At 39.9% G+C, this 25,935-nt stretch overlaps 1 protein-coding gene across 2 annotated transcripts in view; it reads right to left on the reverse strand.

The window, feature by feature from the left end:
• Window positions 1-2,390: 2,390 nt before the first annotated feature.
• Window positions 2,391-25,935, reverse strand: part of Enpp1 (ectonucleotide pyrophosphatase/phosphodiesterase 1) — a 63,142-nt gene continuing 39,597 nt past the window's right edge. For both annotated transcript variants that reach the window (XM_057756119.1, XM_057756127.1), the window contains 14 exons: window positions 23,587-23,695; window positions 22,358-22,489; window positions 19,931-19,962; window positions 19,331-19,458; window positions 18,088-18,157; window positions 17,319-17,406; window positions 15,309-15,478; window positions 14,473-14,524; window positions 12,870-13,024; window positions 11,457-11,586; window positions 10,256-10,336; window positions 9,167-9,299; window positions 6,503-6,665; window positions 2,391-3,622 (listed from right to left, as the gene is read on the reverse strand). In XM_057756119.1, the coding sequence (XP_057612102.1) occupies window positions 3,452-3,622; window positions 6,503-6,665; window positions 9,167-9,299; window positions 10,256-10,336; window positions 11,457-11,586; window positions 12,870-13,024; window positions 14,473-14,524; window positions 15,309-15,478; window positions 17,319-17,406; window positions 18,088-18,157; window positions 19,331-19,458; window positions 19,931-19,962; window positions 22,358-22,489; window positions 23,587-23,695 (1,614 nt within the window). In that variant the 3' untranslated portion in view covers window positions 2,391-3,451. The remainder of the gene's footprint in view (window positions 3,623-6,502; window positions 6,666-9,166; window positions 9,300-10,255; window positions 10,337-11,456; window positions 11,587-12,869; window positions 13,025-14,472; window positions 14,525-15,308; window positions 15,479-17,318; window positions 17,407-18,087; window positions 18,158-19,330; window positions 19,459-19,930; window positions 19,963-22,357; window positions 22,490-23,586; window positions 23,696-25,935) is intronic.

Consider the following 25,935-nt stretch of genomic DNA (forward strand, 5'->3'; position numbering starts at 1 on the left):
CTGTGGCTAATAAGAGAAAAAAAGTCATGGGGACAAACGTCTCGAGGAGACAGTCATATGCTCTGCCTACCTCATTCCAACTCCTTAAAAAAGTGCCTTCCCCACAGCCCTGTCAACGAACTGGCCCATGACCTCCTCAGACTCACTAGCTCTGCAGACTCTGAAGCTTTGTATTCTTCCTATTATGGTCTTTCTCTGGTACTTGAACGCCTTTAAGATTAAGATTTTTAAATTACTAAGAATGATAAGCCTAAGCAATACATTATGGTAAGGTTACACTTGAGAGGGCTTAATGAAATGGTGATTTAGAGGGCGCTGGGATTTGGCTAGTGAGGAAGTCATAGGAGTCCAGACTTCTTTTCTCTTCCCCTACCCCTTCTTTCCCCTCCTTCCCTGGTCCTGCTCTCCCCTCTTCTCCTTCCTGTCCACCAGCCTTCTAGTCTCTTCCTTTTTCTCTTGCCCCTTCCCCTCTTCTAACTAACACTTCCCTCCTCTTCTTCCTACTCTTTTTACTTTTTTTTTTAAGACAGGGTTTACTCATGTCCTGGAACTCACCCTTTAGACCATGCTGCCCTCAAGCTTAACGAACTGTCTGCCTCTGCCTCCCGAGTGTTTGGTTTAAAGGCATGCTCCACCACCTTCCCGGCATTAAAGGGGGGGTTTCATTTTGCATAACAGCCTTCACCAGAAAAAGATAGGATAAAGCCACCTTTCATATGCTGGCAGCCCCCAAGAGCTATGGATTCTGAATTAATTCTGCCTACTGCGGAGTGTGAGTGAGTGAGTATACGTGCGTGCATGCCTGCGTGTGTGTGTGCGCGTGTGTGCGTGTGCTTGTATGTGTGCATGCCTGCATGTGTGTGTGTGTGTGCGTGTGTGTTTGCGTGTGTGCGTGTGTGTGTGTGTTTATGTGTATTTATTTATTTGCCAAGGAGTGCCCAGTATCTCTTTCCTGGTTTCACTAACAGTCCCTACTCTTTAGGGCCCACTCCCACTTATGCTGCCATCTCTGTTTCCTCAAAGCTATAGCAACTACAACCAGTTCCTTTTTGCCACTTTGGTGTCTTGTTCAGAAAATGGCACCTATCCATTTAGTGATGCTGTGCTAGGCTGCCTCACACCAAGAGAGCCATGTAACTCTGAGTGTTTTAAAGAATCTAAAAGAATCAATGAGACACTTCTACAAAAGGGAAGCAGAAAGGGCCTTAGATTATAGACAAAACAAGCACAGGAGGACTGAATAATAGCTAGGGGACCTGAGTACCTCAGGACTCAAGAACAGCGTTGGGCTGTGTTCTAAGTTTTCCTTTTAGGTCGTCTATCTCAGACTTGGTGATGAAGGAGCAACATGGAAACACCAGTGTGCTCTCCCCATCCAAAGAGCCTTGAATGAGTGGGGTAGGACACAAACAAAATCTATTCGGCTCCAATGAAATGCTCAGAAAGAACTATCTCCCACCACCCAACACATAAACCCCAACGAAGACTTGGGGAACCTAGACTTCTACTGATGGCAAACTTAAAGCAGTGCCCAGCTCCAAGGCCAGGGCAGCAACGGGGAAGGCTGAAGAGGAGGTGAGTACCTCATCCCCACCCAGTGGTAAGAAAGGATATCAGCATTACTTGAGATCACAGGGGAGCAGTGGTACCGCTCACATTCCAGCAAGGGAGGCATCAGCAGTGAACCAACAGAGAGTTGCGTTCCCACCCTGCTTACCTCTTCTCATCCCAGTACCGGTAGAGGTAGGGTGGGATGCTTCAGCTCCCAGTCGCAGGCAGCCTGCAGTAAGGAGGTGGAGCCCCCACTACTCCTGCTAGGATGATGTCAGGGAAGATTTACACAAGATTCAGTGTCTTAAAAGCAGAATGCCCAAAACATCCAGGTTTTAATTGAAAACCACTAATTAAAAGCACAAAAAAACGGGTTGAGAAAAGGAAAAACCCACCCACTCTCTATAGATGTGAACACTGGCATCAGGAGTTGTTGGAATGAGGGAGCTGGAACTGGACAGCAGTCATTGTAAAAATGTTTCGACAGGCAAAGGCAGATACACATGAAACAAATGAAAATGTTGATAATCAATGAAATTGACAAAAATTCCCAGCAAATAGAAAAAAAACAAATAACATTTTAGAAATAAAACAACAGCTTCTGTGTAAAACAAACGGGAAGTCTCAACAGCAGAACGCATAAGATAAAAGGCAAAACAAAAACAAACGGAACACTAGACACAGTGACAGAAAATACGAAACCTGAGCGTGGAAAGAACACACTGGAAAATGCATGCACCATAGTTTAGAGACTGCGAACTAAAATAAAAATGACACTTTCTGAGTTACTAAATACATTTTGATTACAAGTTTTATTGTTTAAACATCTTTCTGGACACAAAGAATGATTATCCTATGAAGGATGTATGAAAATCTTTGGTAGACTAATATTAGACCAAAGTGGACCCAGGAAACCTACGATTTAACATAGCCTTTGAAAGTTCACAGGTTGGAGCAAGGGCACAATCAATGCAGAGGAGAAATCACCTTCACTGGGTTGTCAGGTCCACAGTGAGGATGCTAAGTGATGGGTGAAAAATACTCTTCAGATCCACATAGCCTCAACCCCTAGAGCTGAGCCAGGCCAAGCCCTTCTCCCACTGATGGGGTCCCTCGTGCAGAGGAAAACACTCTTCTCCATGAAAAATGTCACTGCACAAGTGCCAGGGAGTTCTCTGAAGTTTCACCCAAATAAAGCCCAATTTCGAATGGCCCAAGAGAGCCACTTTCAGGGCTGTTTTCAATATTTATTTCTAGTGAAGCCAATAGGAACTTTTTTGTGCATGTACAAATGTGAAGTCCAGTTTTTATGATAGCTAGATATATTCAACTCACAAATTTTCCACCAAAGTCCAATTTGTAAAACTCACTCAATCTGAAGAGATCCAATCACAACTTGCTTTAGAAGCACAGGATTCATGATTTGGCTTTTGGAAGGGAGACAGAAATGGGATCCTAAAAATTTTTAGTTAAAACTGGAACTCCAAATTAAACTTAATCCAGAACCGCTTTCTAAATTTTCATGTGACATGGAGTACCCCAGTCTGTTACTTAGTTTTATTACAAATAACGAGATTCCAACGTCAGGTCCCCAGACCACGTTCACAGTCCCTTCTCCCTTACGAGAGTCCCAAGAGCACTTCCACATGTGAAGTGAAGTGTGTTCATAATGCATTTATTCCTTAGGCAGGAGATCTGCATGCCACAGGATGGGAGCACCCTGCTGACATGTCGAGTGTCACACATGCTGAGTGTCGCATGGTCCACAATAGGCATCACAAAGGATGCCCCGTTTTAACTCCACTTGACAGCTTCCAAACAATGCGAAAGTATAGAGGACTGTATAAAATATAAGATTCTCTCAAAAAGGTTTATGGTGCATTTTTTAATTAAAAAAAAATCAGTCTTCTTGACTAAAGATCGGCAAATATGTTTTCAACCTCAACAGGTCTGAAACCGACTCTTGTAGTTCATGGTAGAAACTGAGTCCCGTGATGAGCTCAACATCTTTGACCCGCGCTCTGTGCAATGTCAGCAACTCTTCAATCCATGAAGATTCCTGCTTCCCTCGCTAGAAGGTGGGAAAAAGAAGAAGCATCACCAGGGAACACTTAGCCAACTTTCCCAATAAGGTCCCCCTCTTCCCACTTCAGTCACACAAGTTCATTAGGCCATGAAATGGTGACTCATAGGATCTATTTTAGACATATGCACACTTTTGAGTAGAATATTTCCCAGTATATACAAAATACATACATGTGTGTTGAATTAAATGTATTCAATTCAAGAGAAAGAGAGAAAACTGGGGAGAGCTGGCTACACATTGCACAGGAGCAAGAACAACCATTCCTGGGGGCTTAAAAAATACCCAAAAGCTGGGTGGTGGTAGTGCTGACCTTTAATTCCAGCACTCAGGAGACAGAGACAGGAGGATCTTTGAGAGTCCAAGATCAACCTGGTCTACAGAGAGAGTTCAGGACAGCCAGGGTGATGGTTACACAGAGAAACACTGCCTCCAAAAACTAAAAACCAACCAAGCAAACAAACAAAACAGAAAATGGGAACTATATAGCATGGTAAAGAAGAAATGGGAAAAATGGATATAAATTCTGGTTGTATGCTCGTCCTATTAGAAATCCACTTGACAAGTGAATTTGTATTCCTTTGCCATATTCTTCTAGGGTGGTTTATTTACTTACTGAGTTTTACATTTTTTTAAATTTTAAATGTATGGGTGTTTTGCCAACATGCATATCTGTGTACCACAACAGACAAGATCATCAGGTCTTCTGGAACTAGAGTTACACAGATGGTTGCTGGCTGCCATGTGGGTGCTACAAATCCAAGCCAGGGCCACTGGAAAAGCAACCCGTGTTCTTAAATATTGGGCATCTTTCCTGGGCCTGTGTTAGGATGATTTTAAAGATCAAATATAAGAATGTGAGCAACTATATTACACAAACTCGTTCCCACAGGAATATGTTATCTTCATGTCTGCATGAAAATGGGGTTGGGAAATACATAAAATGTGATTTCACTTCAAAAGAGAATTAAAGACCTTGATAATATGAGATCAGAAAAGAACCAAAGGTGGATTTTCTAGAAAATGAAAGTAGATATCAAGATTAAAGATTAAAACATGGGTAGAAATCATACATCCATATGCTATATGCATTTCTGAAAGTGGCCATGAGAAAATGGCAAAGACATTTATCAAAATAAGCCTACAGGGCCAGTAAGATGATAACTCAGCAGTGAAGGCCCGTGCTGCCAAACTTGGATGCAGGAGTTTAACCCCTAGGACAAACGTGGGGAAAGGAAAAGAATAAACTCCTGAAAGTTGTTCTCTAAGATCCATATGGCATTTGCATGCACACATGTGTGCATGCGCACACACACACACACACATACACACACACACACATTATAAATAAATGGAATTGTTTTAAAAGCCTCCTGAATTGTTGGGGCTTATTGGTTGAAAATGATAAACAGACTTTTCCCATACCAAGCAGATCAGCAGCTTCCCATTTCCCATCAACTCCAGTTTCCTACTGCCCAACACTCAGTTCCCTCTCTGCCATAACCCTTACTCTGGCTTTGTGGGGGAACAGCCAAATTCGTGAACTCCTCATCAGTAGGAAGTTCCTATTATTCACAGGAATGGGTAAAAAGTACACCTAAAGGGTTTGTTTTTTCTGCCCAGTGAAACTAATCTTCAGTCGCTCCTTCTGAGGTGAAATAGAAGGATCAGTAACTATATGTGGCATGCCTTAAAAACACCCTCTGGCTCAAATCCAATATTTAGCATCTTCCAAGTATGTTGTCATTAAAGTATTAGGATTCGTGCTTCCATCAACAAAGGAAAGCATTTTCTTTGGGGATGGTAGAGTAGAAAAGGGGTTAGATGCTTGACTCATGCCACTCAACAACATTTTGACGAAAGAATAAACTGGGGGTGGACTTTTCATTTTGGCAGGTTGGTGCAGAATTGAAATAAATGTCGAATCTAAAAATCAGAAACTATTTTTAGCTCATGTGAGTCAAAGTCACATGCTAGGCGTGACAGTACAGAAGAGAGGAATGCCCTGGGGCCCTCATGGTACTCTCGGACTCACAGCACTGCACCACGAACATATACCGCTAAACTTCATGTTACAGGAAAGACTCCTTACTTGCTTATGTCACTGTATTGATACTTCAGTTATTTGCTTCAGAGTGCACTTAATGTTTAAGACTACTACATTATTCCTATGGAATTTTAAAATATAATGGACAACTGATGTATTTTTAGTAGCAATTTAATTTCTCAAAGAGAAGAAATGATGAAGAATATAAACAATTATTCCAAAAAAAAAACCCACTGAAATGACAAATATGGTAAGAAAGATGCTCATAATGACGCTACATGTAGAAACTTATTTAAATACTGCCTGACTACAACTTTAAGACATTTATAATAGTGGGTTTATAAGTCTAGTTTTGGAATCCAAGAAAATTCCTATCACAAATCAACCCTCTATTTTAGCAAATAGGCCACAGGAGAAGTTTCTGACCTGATTTTTGATGGTTTTAATGACAAGGTAGATTTCTGCAAAGAGGTGTCATTTTCAAAGATCGATTTAAGGACCAATGAGATGGACTTGTCACCAAGCTTGACAACCTGAGTTCTATCCGTAAATCCCACTTAGTGGAAGAAGAGGATCAACTCCTAACACATACCCATAGGCCTCCACATGCATGATGCACCAAGGCATACATGCCTACACACACGCACACACAGCATGCTCTCTAAATAAATAATATAGTAAAAGAAAGCAAGGGGCACATTTAACACCATCATGCAATTTGAAAGCTCATGTACACACAGAAGTTCTGTTTCTTCCCGAGCAATGTAAGGAACATGCACTTCACATGTCAGCGTGTGAGGGAGGCTAGGAAGGCTGCTTACTATACAGCTCTCGGTGTGATCTGGCCGATGAGGCAAGATGAAGGCTGAAGCATCCAAGTCTGTGCATTCCGTGAGAACCTGAGACGACTGTTTGCAGCAGGTGAGCACAAGGAAGAAGTGAGTTGGAACCAGAACTTCTTGACTACGGAGGACTTTGATGTTCCTGTAAAATATACAATATATATACTCATTAAGAAATACCTATCTTTCTTTTAATAAGTAGTTCAGTAGGACCTACTTTTAATAAAACATATCTAAAATTCAAATTCAATTAAATAAGCATATTATAAAAAGTTAAATAACCACGATACCTCAATATTCCAAAAGATTGATGCTAATAATTAAAATACTTGAATAACTTCTTTCTATTAAAATTTGTTTTTTTCATTTCTACCTAAAGAAAATTCAGACAGTATATATATTATATATACATGCATATACAGTATATATGCAAACACATGAATTTATATATTTTAACACTTATAACCAATGTTCTAACTCTAGATCAATATTGATGAACCTTGTCTACCACACAGTTACAGAGAATGGACCGAGGTCTCTTCTTCCAGTCCTTTCAGAGACTCATGTCATAAATGAACTCTTTATCCCTTTGAATGAATTTCTATTTTATCCTCAAATTTTAACTGATAAACAAACAAACAAAAATCTAATTAACTACAGTTTGTCACTAAGACTATGTCCTCTATTTTAAGCCCGTGCTTATTTGTTGAGTATCTTTCAAAATTTAAGGTAGTGACATCATTGTTTTCCAAATGTGATCCTGTGTACGGTCATAACATGCAGAACAGATTGAAAATAAGAGTTCCTGATGTGGGAAGGTCTTCTGTTTTGAGTTGATTTCATTGGTTAATAAAGAAACTGCCTTGGCTCTTAGATAGGACAGAAAATTAGGTAGGTGGAGTAAACAGAACAGAATGCTGTGAGGAAGTGAGGCAGACGCCATGCCTCACCTCTCTGATCAGATGCAATGGAGCCAGCTGCCAGGTAAGACATGCTGAATCTTTCCCAGTAAGACACCACCTTGTGGTGCTATACAGATTATTAGAAATGGGTTAAGCAAAATATGAGAGTTAGCCACATCTTGGGTCAGGCAGTGTTTACATGAATACAATTTGAGTTGTTATTTCGGATGTCAAGCTAGCCGTGCGGGAGAAAAGCAGGCCTGCCCACAGCCCACTACAAGTTCTGGCTAAAACTATTATTGGGACACATATAAAGTCTCTTCTACACTGTCTACAACATGGCTTACAGGCTAGTTAGGTAAAAATTTTCTGTCTCAATAGACACAGATAAACTGATTGGGTGTGGTAGTGCACACCTTTAATCCCAGCACTAAGGATGCAGAGGCAAATGGATCTCTGAGACTTCAAAGCTAGCCTGGTCTACGTGGCAAGTTCATGGGCTACACAGAGAAACTCTGTCTCAAAGCAAACAAATTAACAAAAGAAAAAAAAACCAAAATAGCAGACATAGTGAAAAATTAAATATTTTACAAACTGACATAATACCAGATGTTTTGTTGTGGGAGAAAAGCAGGCCTGCCCACAGCCCACTACAAGTTCTGGCTAAAACTATTATTGGGACACATATAAAGTCTCTTCTACACTGTCTACAACATGGCTTACAGGCTAGTTAGGTAAAAATTTTCTGTCTCAATAGACACAGATAAACTGATTGGGTGTGGTAGTGCACACCTTTAATCCCAGCACTAAGGATGCAGAGGCAAATGGATCTCTGAGACTTCAAAGCTAGCCTGGTCTACGTGGCAAGTTCATGGGCTACACAGAGAAACTCTGTCTCAAAGCAAACAAATTAACAAAAGAAAAAAAAAACCAAAATAGCAGACATAGTGAAAAATTAAATATTTTACAAACTGACATAATACCAGATGTTTTGTTGTGGGACAATATTTGCTCTGGTTTTACCCCACTTAAAAGATTCCTAACTCCTTATGCTCACTTTCATCTCGGTTCACTGATGACTTTAGTTCAAGCCTCTCAAGGACAGCAGAAGGGACGATGAACTGCAACCCAGAGAAAGACCCACAACACCCATGAGCGGAGCGGCTGATAACAGCAGAGCCCGGAACTGATCATTTAGAGGCCTGGGTCTCTTCTTCGCTAGAGCAGTAAGTCTAACCCCAGACCTAGGCCACAGAAATAAATAAATAACAAAAAAATAAATAAAAAAAAAACTTTTATCTGATTTTCTATGGCCTACAAGAGTTCTGGCCCTGGAATCTGCTAGGACTGGGAAATAACTGGTTTTAAGGGTATATATGACTGGGAACATTTGTAACGAGGAGGACAAGAAAGAACAATGTAGAACTAAGGACAAGGGAGAACAGGAAGGAACAATGAGAAACAATGGTTTGAAGAGAAAAGAATAAAGACTATGGATAGACGAATCCTGTTGTAAGTAAACTTCTATACCTTCAGATCTTTAGCCCCCCTTTAGCGATTCGTGGTGTTTTTAGTTGAGCCTTGTGAGGGAGTCTTAAAGGTTAAAACTTTCAAGGCTCTCTAAAGTTGTTAACTCAAGGTAGCCCCTGCGAACACATGAATTGTGCTGTACAGAAAATGATCTGCTGGCTAGATGGAAATCCCCTCTACAACTACCTTTAAGAATGAACCACGTCCTTACTGTTTCAGGGTCTCTAAGGAATCATAGCGTCCATCATAATCAAAGTCAAACACGGGACCGCTGACAACACTGATGCCGTTCCTCTCTTTGGCGTACCCTTGCAGCAGGGTGTCATGGAGGTACTGCCATATAACTGAAAAAGAAGAGACAGTGCTGGAGTTCCCAAAGAATGGCAGGCCATGCTGCTGTGCGGGAGTGGCTACAACATGAAGCAAAGTTAGTCTTCTGAAAGCTAAGGACTAGGTCAGGTTTGGCTTTAGTCTTAGTGTCGAGTTCAAGTTCCACTATTCACCTTTGGCTTTTGGAGGGGACTAAAGGGCAGCTGTGTTTCAGTATTTGGAAATACGCTTCTTACACTGTAGTAATTTTCACATCTCACCAGTAAGCACCGAAGCACCTCAGACTCACGACTGAGATCTGAATTTGTCCTCTGAAAACATACATGTGTCATACACAAAACTCTAAGTAAAAAAGTCCTTATAAGTGCTATATTTTCATATTCTATACCATAAATTTAATTAGATAGGCTTGTTTACTCTTACTGGTGTTAGATACTGAAATGGTTACGAATCCTATGAAATCTATTCATTTTAAAAAATAAAGCTAATTACACAAACTTACTTAAATCAGGAACCACACTGAAAGTTGATTTAATAGTTTATTGCAGTCACTGGGCAACTTTAGAGGACATACCTTACCCTTTTTTTTTCCCAAAAATGTTTATAACATTTAAATACAAAGCATGCAGATACTAGACTGTACAGAACTTTTTTTTTTTTTTTTTTGGTTTTTCGAGACAGGGTTTCTCTGTGGTTTTGGAGCCTGTCCTAGAACTAGCTCTGTAGACCAGGCTGGTCTCGAACTCACAGAGATCCGCCTGCCTCTGCCTCCCGAGTGCTGGGATTAAAGGCGTGCGCCACCACCGCCCAGCATGTACAGAACTTTTATGTGTGTGTTCAAATACTTTCAAAGTTAAACAAACTTTGAAGAATGTATTTGATAAGTGCACATTTGATCAAAACCATAAATGCTGTTACATATCAACTAAATATACATATGCTGAAACCATTTTTAAAGGTCTTTCTTTACCTTGGAAACTCTGATACATAGGCACCATATTAGAAGTAAGCAATGCTTCAGAATATATTTGATTGGAATTTTTATTTAGTCCTATAAAGAAAAACAAGAAGAAAGGAGTTGATCACATTTTGCAATTTCTTGTGGTGAAGAGAGGGAGCACTTTTGAAAATTATCTGAGTGTCACCTGAAGCTTGGCAAACGTGCCCAGGTTCGAGGAGAAGGGAAACGCAATACACTTGGCCAAGCCTCTTTGAAAAATCAGATTTTAAACTCGTTTCTTTGTGCAGGTCATTTACCAAAGAGACGCAAACTGAAGTAAGAAAGTCCCAAATCACACATTTCCAAACTTTAACATTATTTGTTTTATTTCCTCTGAAAGAATATTGTGTTTACAGCCTTTTTACGCTTTTTCTTTAGCAGCTGCAGGAAGGCAGCTCTGAACTCCTGGCTTCAGCAGGACACCTACCACCCAGAGAAAACAACCCAGGAGTCTGCCCGAGCATGCCACACAAGGCTGCTTTGACTGGCTCTGTTGCTGTCCAACAGGCAAGGTTTGTCTACACATGCTTACTAGGGGCTGAACTGGAACTGCGGACTTGGGCATCTGGGACCTTTTGAGTTTCGCCTTTTAAGGCTGGCCTTAAAGAGGCTTCTCCTCAGCACACACATCTGTCACTTTAGAAGGGGAGCCATTCCTTCAAAAGGGCCATTCTAGAAGCTCTGCAGCGATGGATGAGCAAGCTATGAAAGCATCACCTTCGCCTCCTTCCTTCGCCTGTCACCTTCGTCCTAACAGGCGCCCCCTTCCTAAGACCAGAAGTGGCCTTTCTCTCCCACTGCGTGTTCTACCTGAAGTATTTGCACCAGGTCAACTACTCCCCCAACACACAATGAATCATACATTCAAGACTTAGACCAATGTAACGTTTTCCCAATTATGTTCCTAATGTATGAATTTCACTAATAAATAAAAAGGCTCCCCCACACAGTGCCACAGAATAAGGGAAGACATTTCTCACTAATTTCTTCTATTCCTTTCGTTATTGCTATTATTAATTTGGCGCTGACACTCTAACGCAGGGACAGCTACATGCTAGGCGAGTTCTTCAACAGTGAGTTACACCCTGAGACCCCTGGGAGATGTATAAGTAAGCAAAGACAGAAGCTAAGTGAAGGGAATGCCGAGGGACAGAGGTAGGGAGGTACTTACTTGGTGGTGCGAGGAAGCCATATGTTAGCTTTAAATTGCTTTTATAAAAGGAACACTTGTGGAGGGGACTAAGTGGGATCCGAGGGTCCTGGTATAAGCAGTTGGAAAAGTTATCCATCGAGAGATAGTCCTGAAGAACAAATAGGGAGGGGTCAGCAGGGCTCAGTCACGGAGCAACAAAGGAAGCTGACAAACCAAAGGCAAACTGCCTTGCCCAGGCATGGAGTCACAATCTTCTCCGGTTTCCCATTAGTCTATGGACGTTCTCTAACTAAAGCACAATGGCAGAGCTATTAACCCCTTTATGTGCAAATAGCTTCCACTGTGATGGTTTTATGTTTTATTTATACATACTTTCAAACATTGTATGAGATAAAATGTTGATTTCTGGAAATTTTTACACCATCTTCCATATCCAAGCGTCAGCTAAAAGTTGCTCAGAGAAGGAGAGCCCCTAAGAACCAAGGGGAAACTCCTGGGGGTCGTAATGAATGTGGCTTCATTTATCTTTGCTTAGGTTTTAAAAAAATCAAATTCGAACAGAACCAATGACCATGGCAAGTTAAGGTAATAAATAACAATAAATGCTGGTGCTCACCAAACATGGTGAATGCTACATACTACATCCCACAAAGGGAAGAAAATGACTGAAGGTAACCTCCAAAAATGTTTTAAAATGCCCAAGAAATTTTGCATAATAATAAAATAAACACTTTAATAGAAACGATACACATATACGCATATTTGGGAGTCTCAGAGGCTATTAATACTAAGTGCCATTTATTAAGTCTAACTTCTCCCCTCAATGGAGCTCTCCTTAATCCCTTAAGTGTATCTTTATGCCTTGCCAATCAACCACAGTGCCTTTGCGACTCTCCTTCCATCTAAGTACAACCGGGCTGGAGTGAGCGGCAGTGACAGTAGTCTTATTTGGGGATATTTGCACACGCTGTTTTCAAGGTCCCACTGCTCTGGTGTTGGTAGGAGTAGAGAGAAGAAGTAAATGCCCCCTGGTCTGGGCTGGAATCCTCAGGCAGATGGGGGGAGGCTCAAGGTCTGCGCTCTCAACGTCTCCTTAGATTGGGTCAGTTGAATACAGTAAACCATGCGCTCAAATAGCCATGCATTTAGAAAAGAGAAATTGTGACTCATTAGCCTTCTGATTTCATTAGATAATAGATCAGAGTCACACGATATTAAAAATGGGGGGGGGGGCGCACGAAGAAGATAAAGGAAAATCAGCTATTGAAAAATTTATTCTGGCTCTCAGAACCATACAGATAAACAAAGACCTAAAACTTTCCTCTAACTTCCTAGAGACTGTTCAGTAGTCTCTTCCTTCGGGAAGAAGTAACAGGTTAACACGAGCAAACAGATTCCAACATCATAGTGCAAGAGGCGACTGATACTTGCATTGCTGAGGAAGGTGTAAGATGTCCACAGCGGCAGGAGGAAGTCCTGGCTGTATCCACTCACAAACTGCTGATGGTAAAGAAGACAGATGCTGTGTTTCTTCTGCAGGAACCGGGGCCTTCCATACGGTGCAGTGGTGGAGTCAACATCCTCCGCTTAGGGCAGAAAGGGAAAACAAAACCACATTTCATGTTATTTGGTGATATACAATGGATCACCCATCCAACACCTCTCTTTTTCTGGAGGAATAAGTTTTGAACCATAAAAATGTCACAGAGAGTGCAAAGGACAGACCCACGCACGGATGTGGACCTGTGAAACTTGGCCTTTTCACTGCAATATGAATGTTCTATCGAAGAGTATCACAAGGGAATACGCCCTGGGATTACTACAAATTCTAGTTAACCAGGACTTACACCACCAAAATGTATAAATAAATAAACAAACAGACAAACAAATCTTTTTGAGACAAAGTCTCAGGTAGCCCCGGATGGTCTCAAAGTCAGTGAGTAGCCAATACTGACCCTGAACTTCTGATCCTCCTGCTCATGGCTCCTGAGTACTGGCATTACAAGTGTATGGCACCACGCCTAACTTTATGTGGTGTTGGAAGACTGAACCCAGGACTTCGTGCATGCTGGCAAGCAATCTACCAGCTTCACTGCATCAGGACTTTCCTGAAATTCCTTAATATTATTTTAATCACCTACTCTTTAATAAGTAATTAGTAAGCAAAAAAAAAAAAAAAAAGATGTGGCTATTTAGAAGGAAAAGTCCAAGGACAACAGACTGAACTGATGACAACATGGACAATGACTTGATGGCCTTTCCTAAGTGTCAGGTGCTTCGCAGAAATCTTTTCATCCTCCGTGTCCTACATCTCCTTAAGAATGTAGGTCCTACACCCATTTCACAGATGAGGTGACAGCATCCCATTCCCCATCGCGCTGTTCCTGAGGCCACAAACTCAGCTCCACCAAGGTCTGAAGTTCTCAGTCTTTACCACATACTGTAGTAAAAGATTTTAGGGATAAAAGATTGCCATAATCCCAACACTTACAAGAGCAATTTCACAGAGACCAGCTCAAGTCAAAATTAATGCAGAGTTGAGCACTTTTTTTCCAGCAAGGAACAAAATATTAGTCAGATCATGTAGAGATCAGAGATTCCAGCAAAGCAACTCTGAGCATTCAGGTCACAATTATAAAATATTATCTCTGTTGCCTACAAAAATCATAACCCTCATTTAAAAAATATGAGGAAGTAACTATAGATAGCTAAATCAAACTATATTAAGGTAACAGATTTTTCAAACATTTTAAGTTGAAGTCTAAACTTTCTTATACACCTGCAAAAAATTTCAAAATTTCAAAACATTTTCAACATGTTCGGAAAGAGAGTCATGGCTTTTACAGAACAGGATGCACACCTTTCCAGTGTAAAATGACATGCCTTGCCTTATGACTTACAGGCGATACTGTCCGGTAACGAAAACTCATATCTCATCAACAGCTCCCTGCTTTCTTATTTTATTGGCTCTTTGTAAAGAACCCCCTCCTGCAACAACTCTCTATCATTTCCTCATTTCAGTAACAGGACTTACCATCTTCCATGGTCAGATTAAACTGTTGTTGAAAGTCCACAATTGGCACAATCTAAAAAAGGTTCATAAAATGATTTTTAAGGCTTCCGAGAGAGAGATGCTTTAGTTCTGTATTATATCATTTTTATAGCATTAACTAATCAAAGAAAGAACAAAAATAACATTTACAAAGTATTGTACCAGTCAGAGGTTTTCCTTCTTAGACAAGGAGGATGAAAGGGGACCTACAGTAGTTCCAATAGGACAAAGTTATCTGCAGTCATGGAAAACTATAAGTCTGCTTAGTTCTGATCTCCACCCCCGGTCTAAGTAAAGCAAAAGAGAAAAGTGTAAAATAAACTCCAACTACTAACTTTATGAATGCTGCCCATTGGGTTCACAAATTATTAGATACTTTTACATTCTAACAACTCCTAAGACATTATTAGCACTGTGGCTAGGGCAGTTACAACTAAAGAAAATGGAAAACCGTGTTATATCTGTTTGAACAAAAAACTCCCACCACCCCCAGCTAAATTTTCAGGATGTTGGGCTGTATTTTAGAGAAGGAGCATTCAGTAAGATGGGTTTACTCTGCTCAAGGGATCCTCCAGCATGCACCCCACCTGCCCTCAAGGGCTGGCAACACCCAGAGATAGAAGCGGCTAAACGTGCAAAAGTTAGATGGGAATATGTCTAATAAAAGGTCTACATGTGTTTTTAGTTTTAAAAGTAAACATACAGATGCTCAATAACTGTGTTATAGCCAACATCTACATTTTAACTTTATCTTAACTGTTTCTGTAGCACACACACAGACACAGACCAGTGCTGTAAAGCATCACAGTTACACTTACCACCGAGGAGTTGCACGTGCAGCCGAGGTTATTTGATGGTGACTTGATTGAACACTGATCCGGGGAGCTCTCTTCTTGGGGAAGACTTGGGTTGTAAATAGGTTTCTTTAGAAGGTGATTAAGGCTTCCATGGCTTCCATTATTAGGAGCTGGGATCAACCCTAATAAATCTGCATAGTTCCAAGAACAGTAAAGAGTTAATTAGGAGTTTCCGGATCAAACAAATTGATTTCATTTTAGTGTTTTAAATCCAATGTATTTGATACTCTCACTGTCTAACTAGAATGAAGACAGAACATACATACTTAGCTTTCCACAATAGGAATCTGTGGTTCCTTTACCCATATAAAGATTTAAAAATTGCACGTGTGTGTGTGTGTGTGTGTGTGTGTGTGCATGTGAGTGCAAATGCCTGGGGAGGCCAGAAGGGGCCTGCAGCTGCCTGATGTGGTTCTGGGATCTGAGTCCAAGTCATCTGGAAGAACTAGAGAGTCGTCTCTGCATCCCAAATGTGGCGTTCTAATACTGACATAAGTGTTATACCACAAACATTCCTGAATTTTAATTTATTTTAGCCTGACATGGTTGCACATGCCTCATACCTTTAGCCTCAGCACTCCGGAGGCAGGGGCTGGGAGATCTCTTAGTTTGAGGCCAGCCTGGTCTACACAGTGAGTTTCAGGGTAGCCAGGACTACACAGGGAAACCCTGTTCCTTTATTTCTAACTGTGTGTATATGTGGGTCTATGTGCAAGTGTGTGCACATGAATGCTGATGTCCACAGAAGCCAAAGGCATCGGAGCCACAGAAACTAAAGTTATAGGTGGCTATAAGCTACCCAACATGGGTGCTAGGGACCAAGTCCCGGTGTTTTGTAAGAGCAATGCTGGATCTTAGCACTAATCCTATCTTTCTGGCTAGAATCTGTTCTTCTTAATACAAAGCGCAACACATATGGTGCATTTCCCCACAAAACTTCCTTAACTTTGAATGTGCAAGAAATCTAGTTAGTCTGTGTTGAGAGAGGATCCACATTAATAGCTGTGATGATATTCTTCTTTTTAAATTTAATTATCAAAAGAGCTGAGTAAATTATCACCAGTATTTGGCAGTAAGTGTTCAAAGTATTTTACCTAAGGTATCACACAGGGCTTAGGAGGCAAACACAAATCTGTTTGAACCTAAGACTCATAAACTTAATAATAATAACAAATATTTGTATCATTAAGCACTTATTTTATACAAGATATTGTTCTGAATAGATTAGGATCTATAAACTCAGGTTCATGAGCTCTCATAAAAAAGAATTATACTATTATATTCAATATATAGCTAAGGTTTTGAAAATTCCCAGTACTACAATCAAAAAGAAAATAAATAAATTTGGGGCCTGGAGACATGGCTTCGCTGTTTAGAGTGCATACTATTCTTCAGTTCCCAGAACACACATTAGGTGTCTCATAAGCACCTGTAACCCCAGTTCTGGGATGGGGTGGGGGGACGTAAAGCCTTATCCTGGCCTCTGTGCTCAGACATGTCGCACATACTCACATAGACCCATATACAGAAGTACAAACTCAAACGCCCAATTCCATCATAAACATACCAGTTCAGAAGTCATGGGTCAGGCAAGCCATACTCATTATGGATCTTCCTTCGTGTCTACTGACAGGACCATCCACCCAACCAGCACTGATTTCAGACACGCCACACGTTCTGGAAATTTTCCACTGCTCCCAAACCCTTTTCGGTGCTTTCCATCATTGCTGAGTCAAATGTCATAAACTTAAGCCTCAGACTCTGAGTGTTGGACTTTTCCCATGTTCTGGGTAAACTGGACAGGTAAGTAATCAGGCAGCATGCCCTGCATAGCCTTCCAGGGGCTCTCAGTCAGGAGAAAGAACACGGGAACAAAAATATCTTCTCTCACTGTGCTAGCATGCCCACAGAGGTGCCAAGTGTGCACCGCAGGCCACCTGTCTTCAGAAGAAATGTGCTGTTCACACTTACCGCACATTAAGTTATAGACTTCAATATTTTCAAAGGATTCCACTTCAGTGCCGTGTTTAAATGCAGGTCCATAGCCAATGAAGAGAGCCTGAATTTGCCAGAAATGTTTAAGCTTATCAGTTTGATTCAGTTAGTCATGTAGCCGATCAAAATTTTAGACTGTCTGCATTGTACACATATATGTACATAACTGAAACACCATGCCCAGTGGGCAGTCTTGGATATAATTTTAATTTTCATTGTATATATAAATTAAAGAGACCTAGAACTTTTCTGTAATTTTAATATAATACTTGATTATCGGAACAGAATGAAAGATGAAATAGCTTTTTCTCCATCTATGACATGGGACAAACACCTCACCCTGTGCACTTCATAGAGTGCTACAGAGAAAAAATTCAGTTGTTATTACCACGAGATTCAGAAAACGTTTAAAGTGCTAGGCACACGCCAGGTGTTGCCTCCTTTCAGACAATAATCGTGACAATCTCTCATCCATCAAATCACTGACTTTCACCATGAGCCAAACAGTTCATTGGGCACAGATAAGTTCAAAATGACTGTGAGACACTTAGGAATGAGGTCGGTAAATCCCATGTCCATGGAAACATAAACACAAACTACTAACAAATTCCTGAATTCCTCCCAAAGGCAAAAAAGCTCAAGTACTGTCCCATTATATGCCCAGTCTGGGTTTTTACAGTTTAGACCTCATTTGCCGACTTTCTCCGGGTTAATCCTATTAGGGGAGCAGGAAAGGTTTACTCACTTGCATATTTGGAAAGAGATTGTCAGAGCCATGAAATCCACTTCCACAGTATTTCCTTTCTGATGGATTCCTAAATTTTGACATAATCTTATATTACAAATTATAATAAATTAGTACTATAATTCAAGTCGTTAAACAAAACTTCAACCACATCACTGTTTTCCTTCATAAAGTACAAATGGCTCTTATTAAATCAACATAAACTAAATAAACCACCTGGGTTTGAAACTCCTGGGCATTATCCTTTATGCTATATTGCTCAGAGTTGATCTGTTCATGAAACAAAAGACAGAGGTGACCAAACCTTTGCATAGAAACGGAAGGGACTTGAAGTGCTAACCATAGAGAATGCCATTAGTCTCCATTCTGTTGGGTTTCAACTTCTCCTGTGGGTCATTTGTAAAATCTCAATAATGATGAGGTTTATAATAAGGCTCAGATGTAGTATTTTGTTGTTATTGGAGGCACTGGGGATTGAACCAATGGCCTCGAACATGCTAGGCAGGCAAGCACTTCATCACTGAGCTGTATCCACACCCCTTATGTGCAGTCTTTAAATAGCCACTATATACCAAACCTCCTGAGGTAGTGGTTAGCTCACCATGTATCTTCTGGACTAAAAGCCCAGCTCTCTAATAGAATGGAGAGGGTGTGACTATGTTGACAGAACTGTTTCACTTCTTAGGTATTGTTTGTCAGGGGTATTTGTCACAATCAATGAATAGTTTTATGGTGACTACCAAAAGATTTAATGATCAAGTTTTGAGATATGGACATTATTAATCATCCAAATATTTTAGTGCGCAGCCCAACAAGCTGAGGTTCCTTGATGGGCTGGTTTGAGCAGCAGCTATGTATAATAAAGACACTTGCTTGTTACAAAGTGCTTTCACGACTACGGGCCTTGGAAGGGTTGTTAGAAATGGTTACTATGTAGAGGCGACCCAGCGGTAAGGGGTGAAACAGGATGTGAGCACCCAGAGCAACATTCTCCGGCAGAACTGAGATGTTTAGCAACGTCTGGAAACATTTTCAGCTGCCCTAAGTAGAGAAAGAATACTAGAAACAAATCCAGGGTCCTGCCAAATTCCCAGTAGTGAACTGAGCAGCTCACAGCAGTATCCAATTCAAAATGTTTAGAGTTTGAAGTTAGATTGCCATGTATTGTTTGAAGGAGGCCGGTCTTCACCTTGAACAGATACTAGATCAGACTGAGCATGCCCAGGAGGGTCACAGAACTTACAATGCAAGCTGCCACTGGGAGTCCAAATAGAAGGTCAGCGGCTCGATCCTGTCGCTTTTGGCGAAGTGCAAACGCTTGGGGAGCAGGTGTTTCAGGTAAGGCCTAAAGTGTTGGTTTGGCTCCCGGCACTGATGTCACAAAAGAAAAAAAGACCAGAAAAAAAAATAGGCTTTATTCAGAAACATTTTACCTGCCAGTCAGGAAGACACCTGACTGGTAGGAAACTAAGGGTTCTTGCTAGCTACAGAATTTGAAAGGGAGTGGAAACTTTCATTGGGTATTATAGTTAATACTAAGCAAAATTACTAGGACTCATAGAGTGTCACTAGGTTATAGTAGAGTTACAACTGATGTACTTATTTCACATGTCCTATTAAATAGAACTCTAAAAAATAATTTGATCCTTAAAAGGTATCAAATATGAAATATAATACAAGCAAAATTCAGCATTAGGACAAAATATATTTTTAAAATAGACACTTAGCATAGACCAAATCAAAGCCAAGATTGGGGACGTGCAGTTCAGTGGGACACCATAACCTGTCATGTATATTACCAAAAACAGCAATAACTAAATAACAAAAAAGTTAATATACTCACAGAAAGATTTTTTGCGAGGCCCTCGTAATTAACTGGAGAGACAAACAAAAGAATTAACAGCCAATGATATACTACAATTAAAAGTACAAATGATACACTCAAACTCATTAATGAAATACCAAAGCATATTTTCTTTCCTTTTTTGAGAAAAACAGGACTGTATCTCGTGTATTGCAGACTGGCCTCAAACTCACTATGCAGCCAAGGATGTCTTTGAACTTCTAATCTTTCGGCCTACAACTCTGGGACTACAGACATGTGCCACTGTGCCCAATTCATGTGGTACAGAGGCTCAAACTCTGATGCAGTTAAGCAAGTTCTCTGCCAGTGAACTACATCACCAGCCCCCAAGGCTAAATTCAAACAGCTCATTCGTCCCATCACTGTATGGCCACTGAAAAGAACAGACAAATCTTTCAGTACCTCTGTGTAATGATGACCAAGAAACGGTGTCACATTGGTACATAGAAAGGAAATGAATACATTATCTCTCTACCCATCAATCTGTGCATCCATATGCTTGCCCATTCATCTACCTCTGCTTGTCCATCCATCCATACACTCAAATACCATCTAGATCAAGCATAACTTTACTGTGTAATAATAAAATATTTATTTTACATACATTACAGGATATATTTAGGAAGACATAGCCCAAACATAACAAGCTGTCTCTAAGGAGAAGAAATAAGCTGGGGTGAAGAGAAGGAAATGGTTTTTCTTCTTTGCACATTTCACAACTCAATGGCAAGTCTAGAATTTTCAGATAAAATTGACACAAAGGAGAGGGCAAGTGGACTGGTGTAAAAGCTAAGTGTAAAGGTAAGGACATTAGATTTGCCTCGTGAATTTTGTGCTACATATCAATAAGTCGAGCTATCTAAACTTTCATTGACTTTTCTGTTTAGTTCTACACAAATATGAGAAAATTACACAGACAAAAGAATCCATATTTTATGTAGATAGATGAATTGATATATAGCTGTTTCTTTAATTTTGGAATTTTGGAGCCCTAATTAGAATAAAGCTGTGGCTAAAACTCAGTCCCAGGTCAAACAGCACTCAGGAACATCAGTCCACTTGTTAATCCAGTCACGCCATTCCAAATGTAATCCTGTAATGTCAATTTATATGGGTTTTAACATTAACCAGGCTCAGTCACCTCTCAATATTTATGAGCAATGTCTCTAAGACCTTCCCTGACAAGCTAGCATCCTCAGATGTTCAAGTCGTCTACAAAATGATGAGGCCTTTGCACATAATTGACATTATTTTTCTGTACATCTTAAATCATCCTGCATTACTCATAATGCCTTACAAGGCAACTGAACTGCAGGTAGTTATTACACTGCATTATTTAAAGAAAAATGACAGAAAAAAAATCTGTATATGCTTAGAAGAAACATTTTTCTCCTTTTAATTTCTTCTTTCAGTAGGTCAGGTCAAGAGACTTCCATGGAACCTTCTGGATACAGTTCCAAATTAAAAAAGAATCAAACAAAAATTTCTTGTATTTTGAATACAGAATCTTTGATTTGTGCATATTTGCATGAACATTTTCTTGGAGTGAAATGCATTTTTCTTCACTAATATTTAACTGTCTCTACTGAAATTAATTTCATTGCAGAGCCCAAATCTAACCAATTTTGATAATTTAAACACATTTATATTTCCATTGCAAAACTAATTATATCAAAATGATAAGCAAAACCAAAGATGGAAATCAAAGTGGGACAATAAATATAAAACACAGTTATGAAGTGACTTTGATCTGCAGAATAATAAAAATATTTTTGTGTATAGTTTTGTAGACCAGCCTGGCCTTGAACTTATAGACATCTACCTGCCTCTGTCTTCCAGGTGCTGGGATTAAAGACATGCACCACCACTACTTGGCAATAATAAATATCTTTAAACACACTTTGGCAGTTCGTGTTCCAATGTGATCAAGAGAGAAGATAAAATTGCTTGTCTTACTCTGTAGAAGATGCATGCTATTGCTTAGGGAAACTGTTTAAGGAAATCATTTCTTAGTAACGGGACTGATTGTTTACAGAATGCATAATTTCTGGTATATTCCTCCCCATAACATAATATGACTTGAAAATGATGTGAGTTATTTTAATGGCATGCCATTCATTATCTAACCTTTAAAGATATGGTTGAATTTTTCTCATAAGCAGTGCATAAAACTTCATAAATAAACATTAAATTGTAATGTGAAATTCTATTAAGATAACCAAATAATGTTTAGTGCAAGAATATAAAGTTGGTAAGTGGTTAAGCTCTCTTCACTCTGATAAAACTCTCTTAAGTACCGGATATCTGCATGGAGAGTTAATCATGCTCTCCTATGGCTAACAAACATTGATGTAGAGGAATCACTTTCTCCCGAGCTATCTAATGTTAGCAAACAGCTTCACTCACATGTGTAGTATTTCTCTGGGACATCAGTGGGTCTCAGGCGGGCAGCAGGTCCATAAACAACCTTGACATTGTTCACATCCCCCAGATACTTATTCAGGTACACGTACTTCTTACAACTGCCTTGTTCCATACCTGGAAGAAGGAAACCACCAGAACATGCTGAAACAACCAAAAAAAGCAACACATAAAGCAGAATTTCTTTCACTTGCATAATTTGATTTTGTTTCTTTGTTGTTATTTCTTTTTTGTTTTTTTTTTTTTGTCCTAAACCTAGGTCCCCTGCAAGAGCAGTTAGCACTCTCAATGGCTGAGCCATCTCTCCAGACTTTCAATATGTATTTGCTGTTCCTTCATCTGCAAATTTGTCATTTAATTAAATGTTCCTTCTTCCTGATGAATTATAGTATCGCTATGTGTGCAAATTGGGATGTCTTACCACAGCTGAAGAGGGCAACTTACCCCAAATCACTTCATATTAAACTGGAGAATATGCCTGAAGTATGAGATCCCTGAGCATACAATATGTTAGAACTGTCTGCTAAGCTCTCTATAACTATTTCTGAAGCAAAAACAAGTGACATTATCAAAAGAAAACAGAGAGAACCTAGTTTCTGCTTTTTTGCATGGGTGCTATTCTGTAATCCCAAAGCTGTGTATCTGTAACAAAAACTGCATTCTGGGGACCAGTGAGATAGCTCAGCTCAGATCCCATGGTGAAAAGAGAGACAGACCCCACAAAAGCTTTCCTTTAACCCACTGTGGTGTATCTGTGTGTATACAAATAATTAATTAAATTAAAACTGTTAATAGACTATATTGTGAGAAACAGAAATTAAAAAAAAATGTGCCACCAAAGTCATATGTACTATAATAAACATGCTAAAACAAATTGAAGAGATACATAAGAATGTGTACCAATTAATGGTAAATTATAGTTATCCAAATTTAATACTGGAGGTTAGTAACACTTTAAATTATGATGTAGAATTTTCTCAAATCAGAAATTAGATAATTTGTGGATGGCATGCTCACAAGTTTCTTTAATTTTATGCTTAACTTATATTTCTATTTAATGTGTTTCCCTAAAAACTAGCCATAAGAAACCACATTTTAAAAGGAAGTCTTACCCATAACATCCAGTAAAAATAATGAAACAAGAGCCAATCAAAACAACTTAAAAAACAAAACCACTGTGCAATCTACAGCGTATATGAGTGAACTCAGATTACCATGGTCTGAGATGAGGATGAGGTTCAGGCACTTATCCAGGCTCAGGTCCTTCAGGCCGTCCATCAGCATGCCGACCATCCGGTCAACCTTCTGCAAGGCCTTGATGACCTAGGAATGGGAAGCAGCCTTGTGGGATGCACTCCACAGTAATGTAATGTCTCCATAGTCACAGTCTATATTCAGAAAAAGGAGGGAAGAAAGGAAGGAAGAAAGGAAAGAGGGAAGAGGGAAGAAGGGAGGAGCTACTGAAGTATTGATAAACTATGATAAATACACATTAGATCAATACTGGTCAATATCATAAAAAAAAAAAAACCTGCCAGTCATTGAAAATAGCAAGGTACAGACCCTATATGTACTCAACCATGTACTCTGGGGTTTCTCCATTACTTGGTTCCTCCTGGGAATCTAAGTATCAAACTCAGCCTAGACTCAATTAAACCAGAATAATCCTCGCTCTAGACTGTAGTTTCTGGGCAGAAAACAATGCAATCTTAATTAGCATTTTTCTTTTCACAATCGATTTCCTCTTGAACTTTTTAATCATTTAAATAGTCACTGTATGAGCACTATGCTTCCTGATTTTCAAAAGAGTTAAAGTTAATCCTTAAATGCTTCATGTAGTACTCTGTACTATTAAAGAAGAGATTTAGACCCCTCATTTCTTTACAAAATGCCTGTATTTTGTACATCCATATCCCAAGGCTACAGAAGCGCTAGTAATTTGGTTAGGCTGTTTTGGGGCATTTTCTTTTCCTCTCACCTTATAAAGTCTTGCCTGTGTTTTCTGTACTCTATCTTCACCCACAGCTTGCACATCTCAGTTTAATATGAGACAAGCTCCTTCAACATGGTCCTCCACTCACAGGAAGACAGCCAAACAACATGGATTTTTAAATTTTAAATATCAAAGTGGTTTTGAGGTGCCAGTAATGCAAAGAGAGCTGAATAGAGTTTCTAAGTTGATGAATAGGATTTGAAAAGTAGTAGGCTCCATCCTGAACAAGAACACATCAGAAAAGCAGGAAGATGAGCAAATCAGAAAGGATTGCACTCAATCTTAATCATATGACCTTGAAAACATATTTCTTAGTCAAACTGACCTTGTCACTGGCCTTACGGTATCAGTGAAATAATAAAAATTAATCATGGAAATCACACTGGCTGCCTGGTCAATTGTCCAAACCATAAGAACACCCATGAGAAGCAGTAATGAGTCTCTAGACAAACTGTGATATGGCCAAGCTCTGGTCGTGCCGCTTCATAACCCTGCATCGGGTAGGGAGCATGTCTGCTTTACTGATGACAGAGTCGAGACAAAGTGTGTACGCTAAGGCTGCTCAATGCCACGGTGCTCAGGTCCCGTATTTTGGTTGAAGGACTACAAAGGACAGAAACAGTCTGGCTGAGGACCAGTTAGATTCCCTCTCTTTTGCCTGATACGGAAGCAACACAAAAGAATACCTGCTCTTTCAAAGGGTTCAACTCCATGCAAGACATGCCAGAAAAACAAGGAAAGATGGTCTATTCAGTGGTTTAAATTTGGGGGGCAGGGGACTGCTGTCTGTCCCTATTAATACATTCAGCAATATTGCATTTAAGTTAGGGAGCTCAGATAGAGCCACCCAAAATAGAGCTCACAATGGACATGCCAGACCACTGATAAGAATCCTAAAGACTTACAAACCATCTAGCCTAGGTCACCCAGAGCAGGGAACTAACATGAATTCGGGGGTACAGGGTTTGTTGTCTGTCTTCTAGACTCATAAAAGGCAACAGATAACTAGAGAACTTTTACTCTTCTTGTTAGGCTCAACAGGATTCCCAAGTTCTGAGTCTCTATGGACATCGCAGGCTATAGATAAGAGTTCAAGTTACAGAAGGAAGCAACAAGGAAGCACAGAGGGAGCAGCTCAAGTCATGTAGGGTGCTAATGCTGCCTGTACTCCAGGCTATGCAAAGGCATGGCAATGTGACCTCTGAAAGACATTAAATGCTGTTTTATATGGCCTGAAACTGGCCAAGTTGCTAAACCATAGCTGGTCAAGCAAGTACATTAAACCTTTCCTCCCTAGGCTACTGGTTCCCATTAGTGTCACAGTAACTAACATAAATAATTATTGTTTGCCTGGTTCTTTATTTTTGATAATATCTTCCATCCTTTCCATTTCTAGCTCTGTTAGAAGCATGGCTTTCAGGCAGGAGTGTCTGCTAAGAATAAGAAGGGATTGTTTCTGCTGTGACTTCTTCCCAATACTCCCATAGAAATTTTGAGTCTTGGATACTTAAAAACCTCTCATAAAGCACTCAAGTTTGAGGACAAAGAGAGACTACAGAGTGGATGAAAC

The sequence above is a fragment of the Chionomys nivalis genome, chromosome 2, assembly GCF_950005125.1.
Source record: "Chionomys nivalis chromosome 2, mChiNiv1.1, whole genome shotgun sequence".
NCBI lineage: Eukaryota > Metazoa > Chordata > Mammalia > Rodentia > Cricetidae > Chionomys > Chionomys nivalis.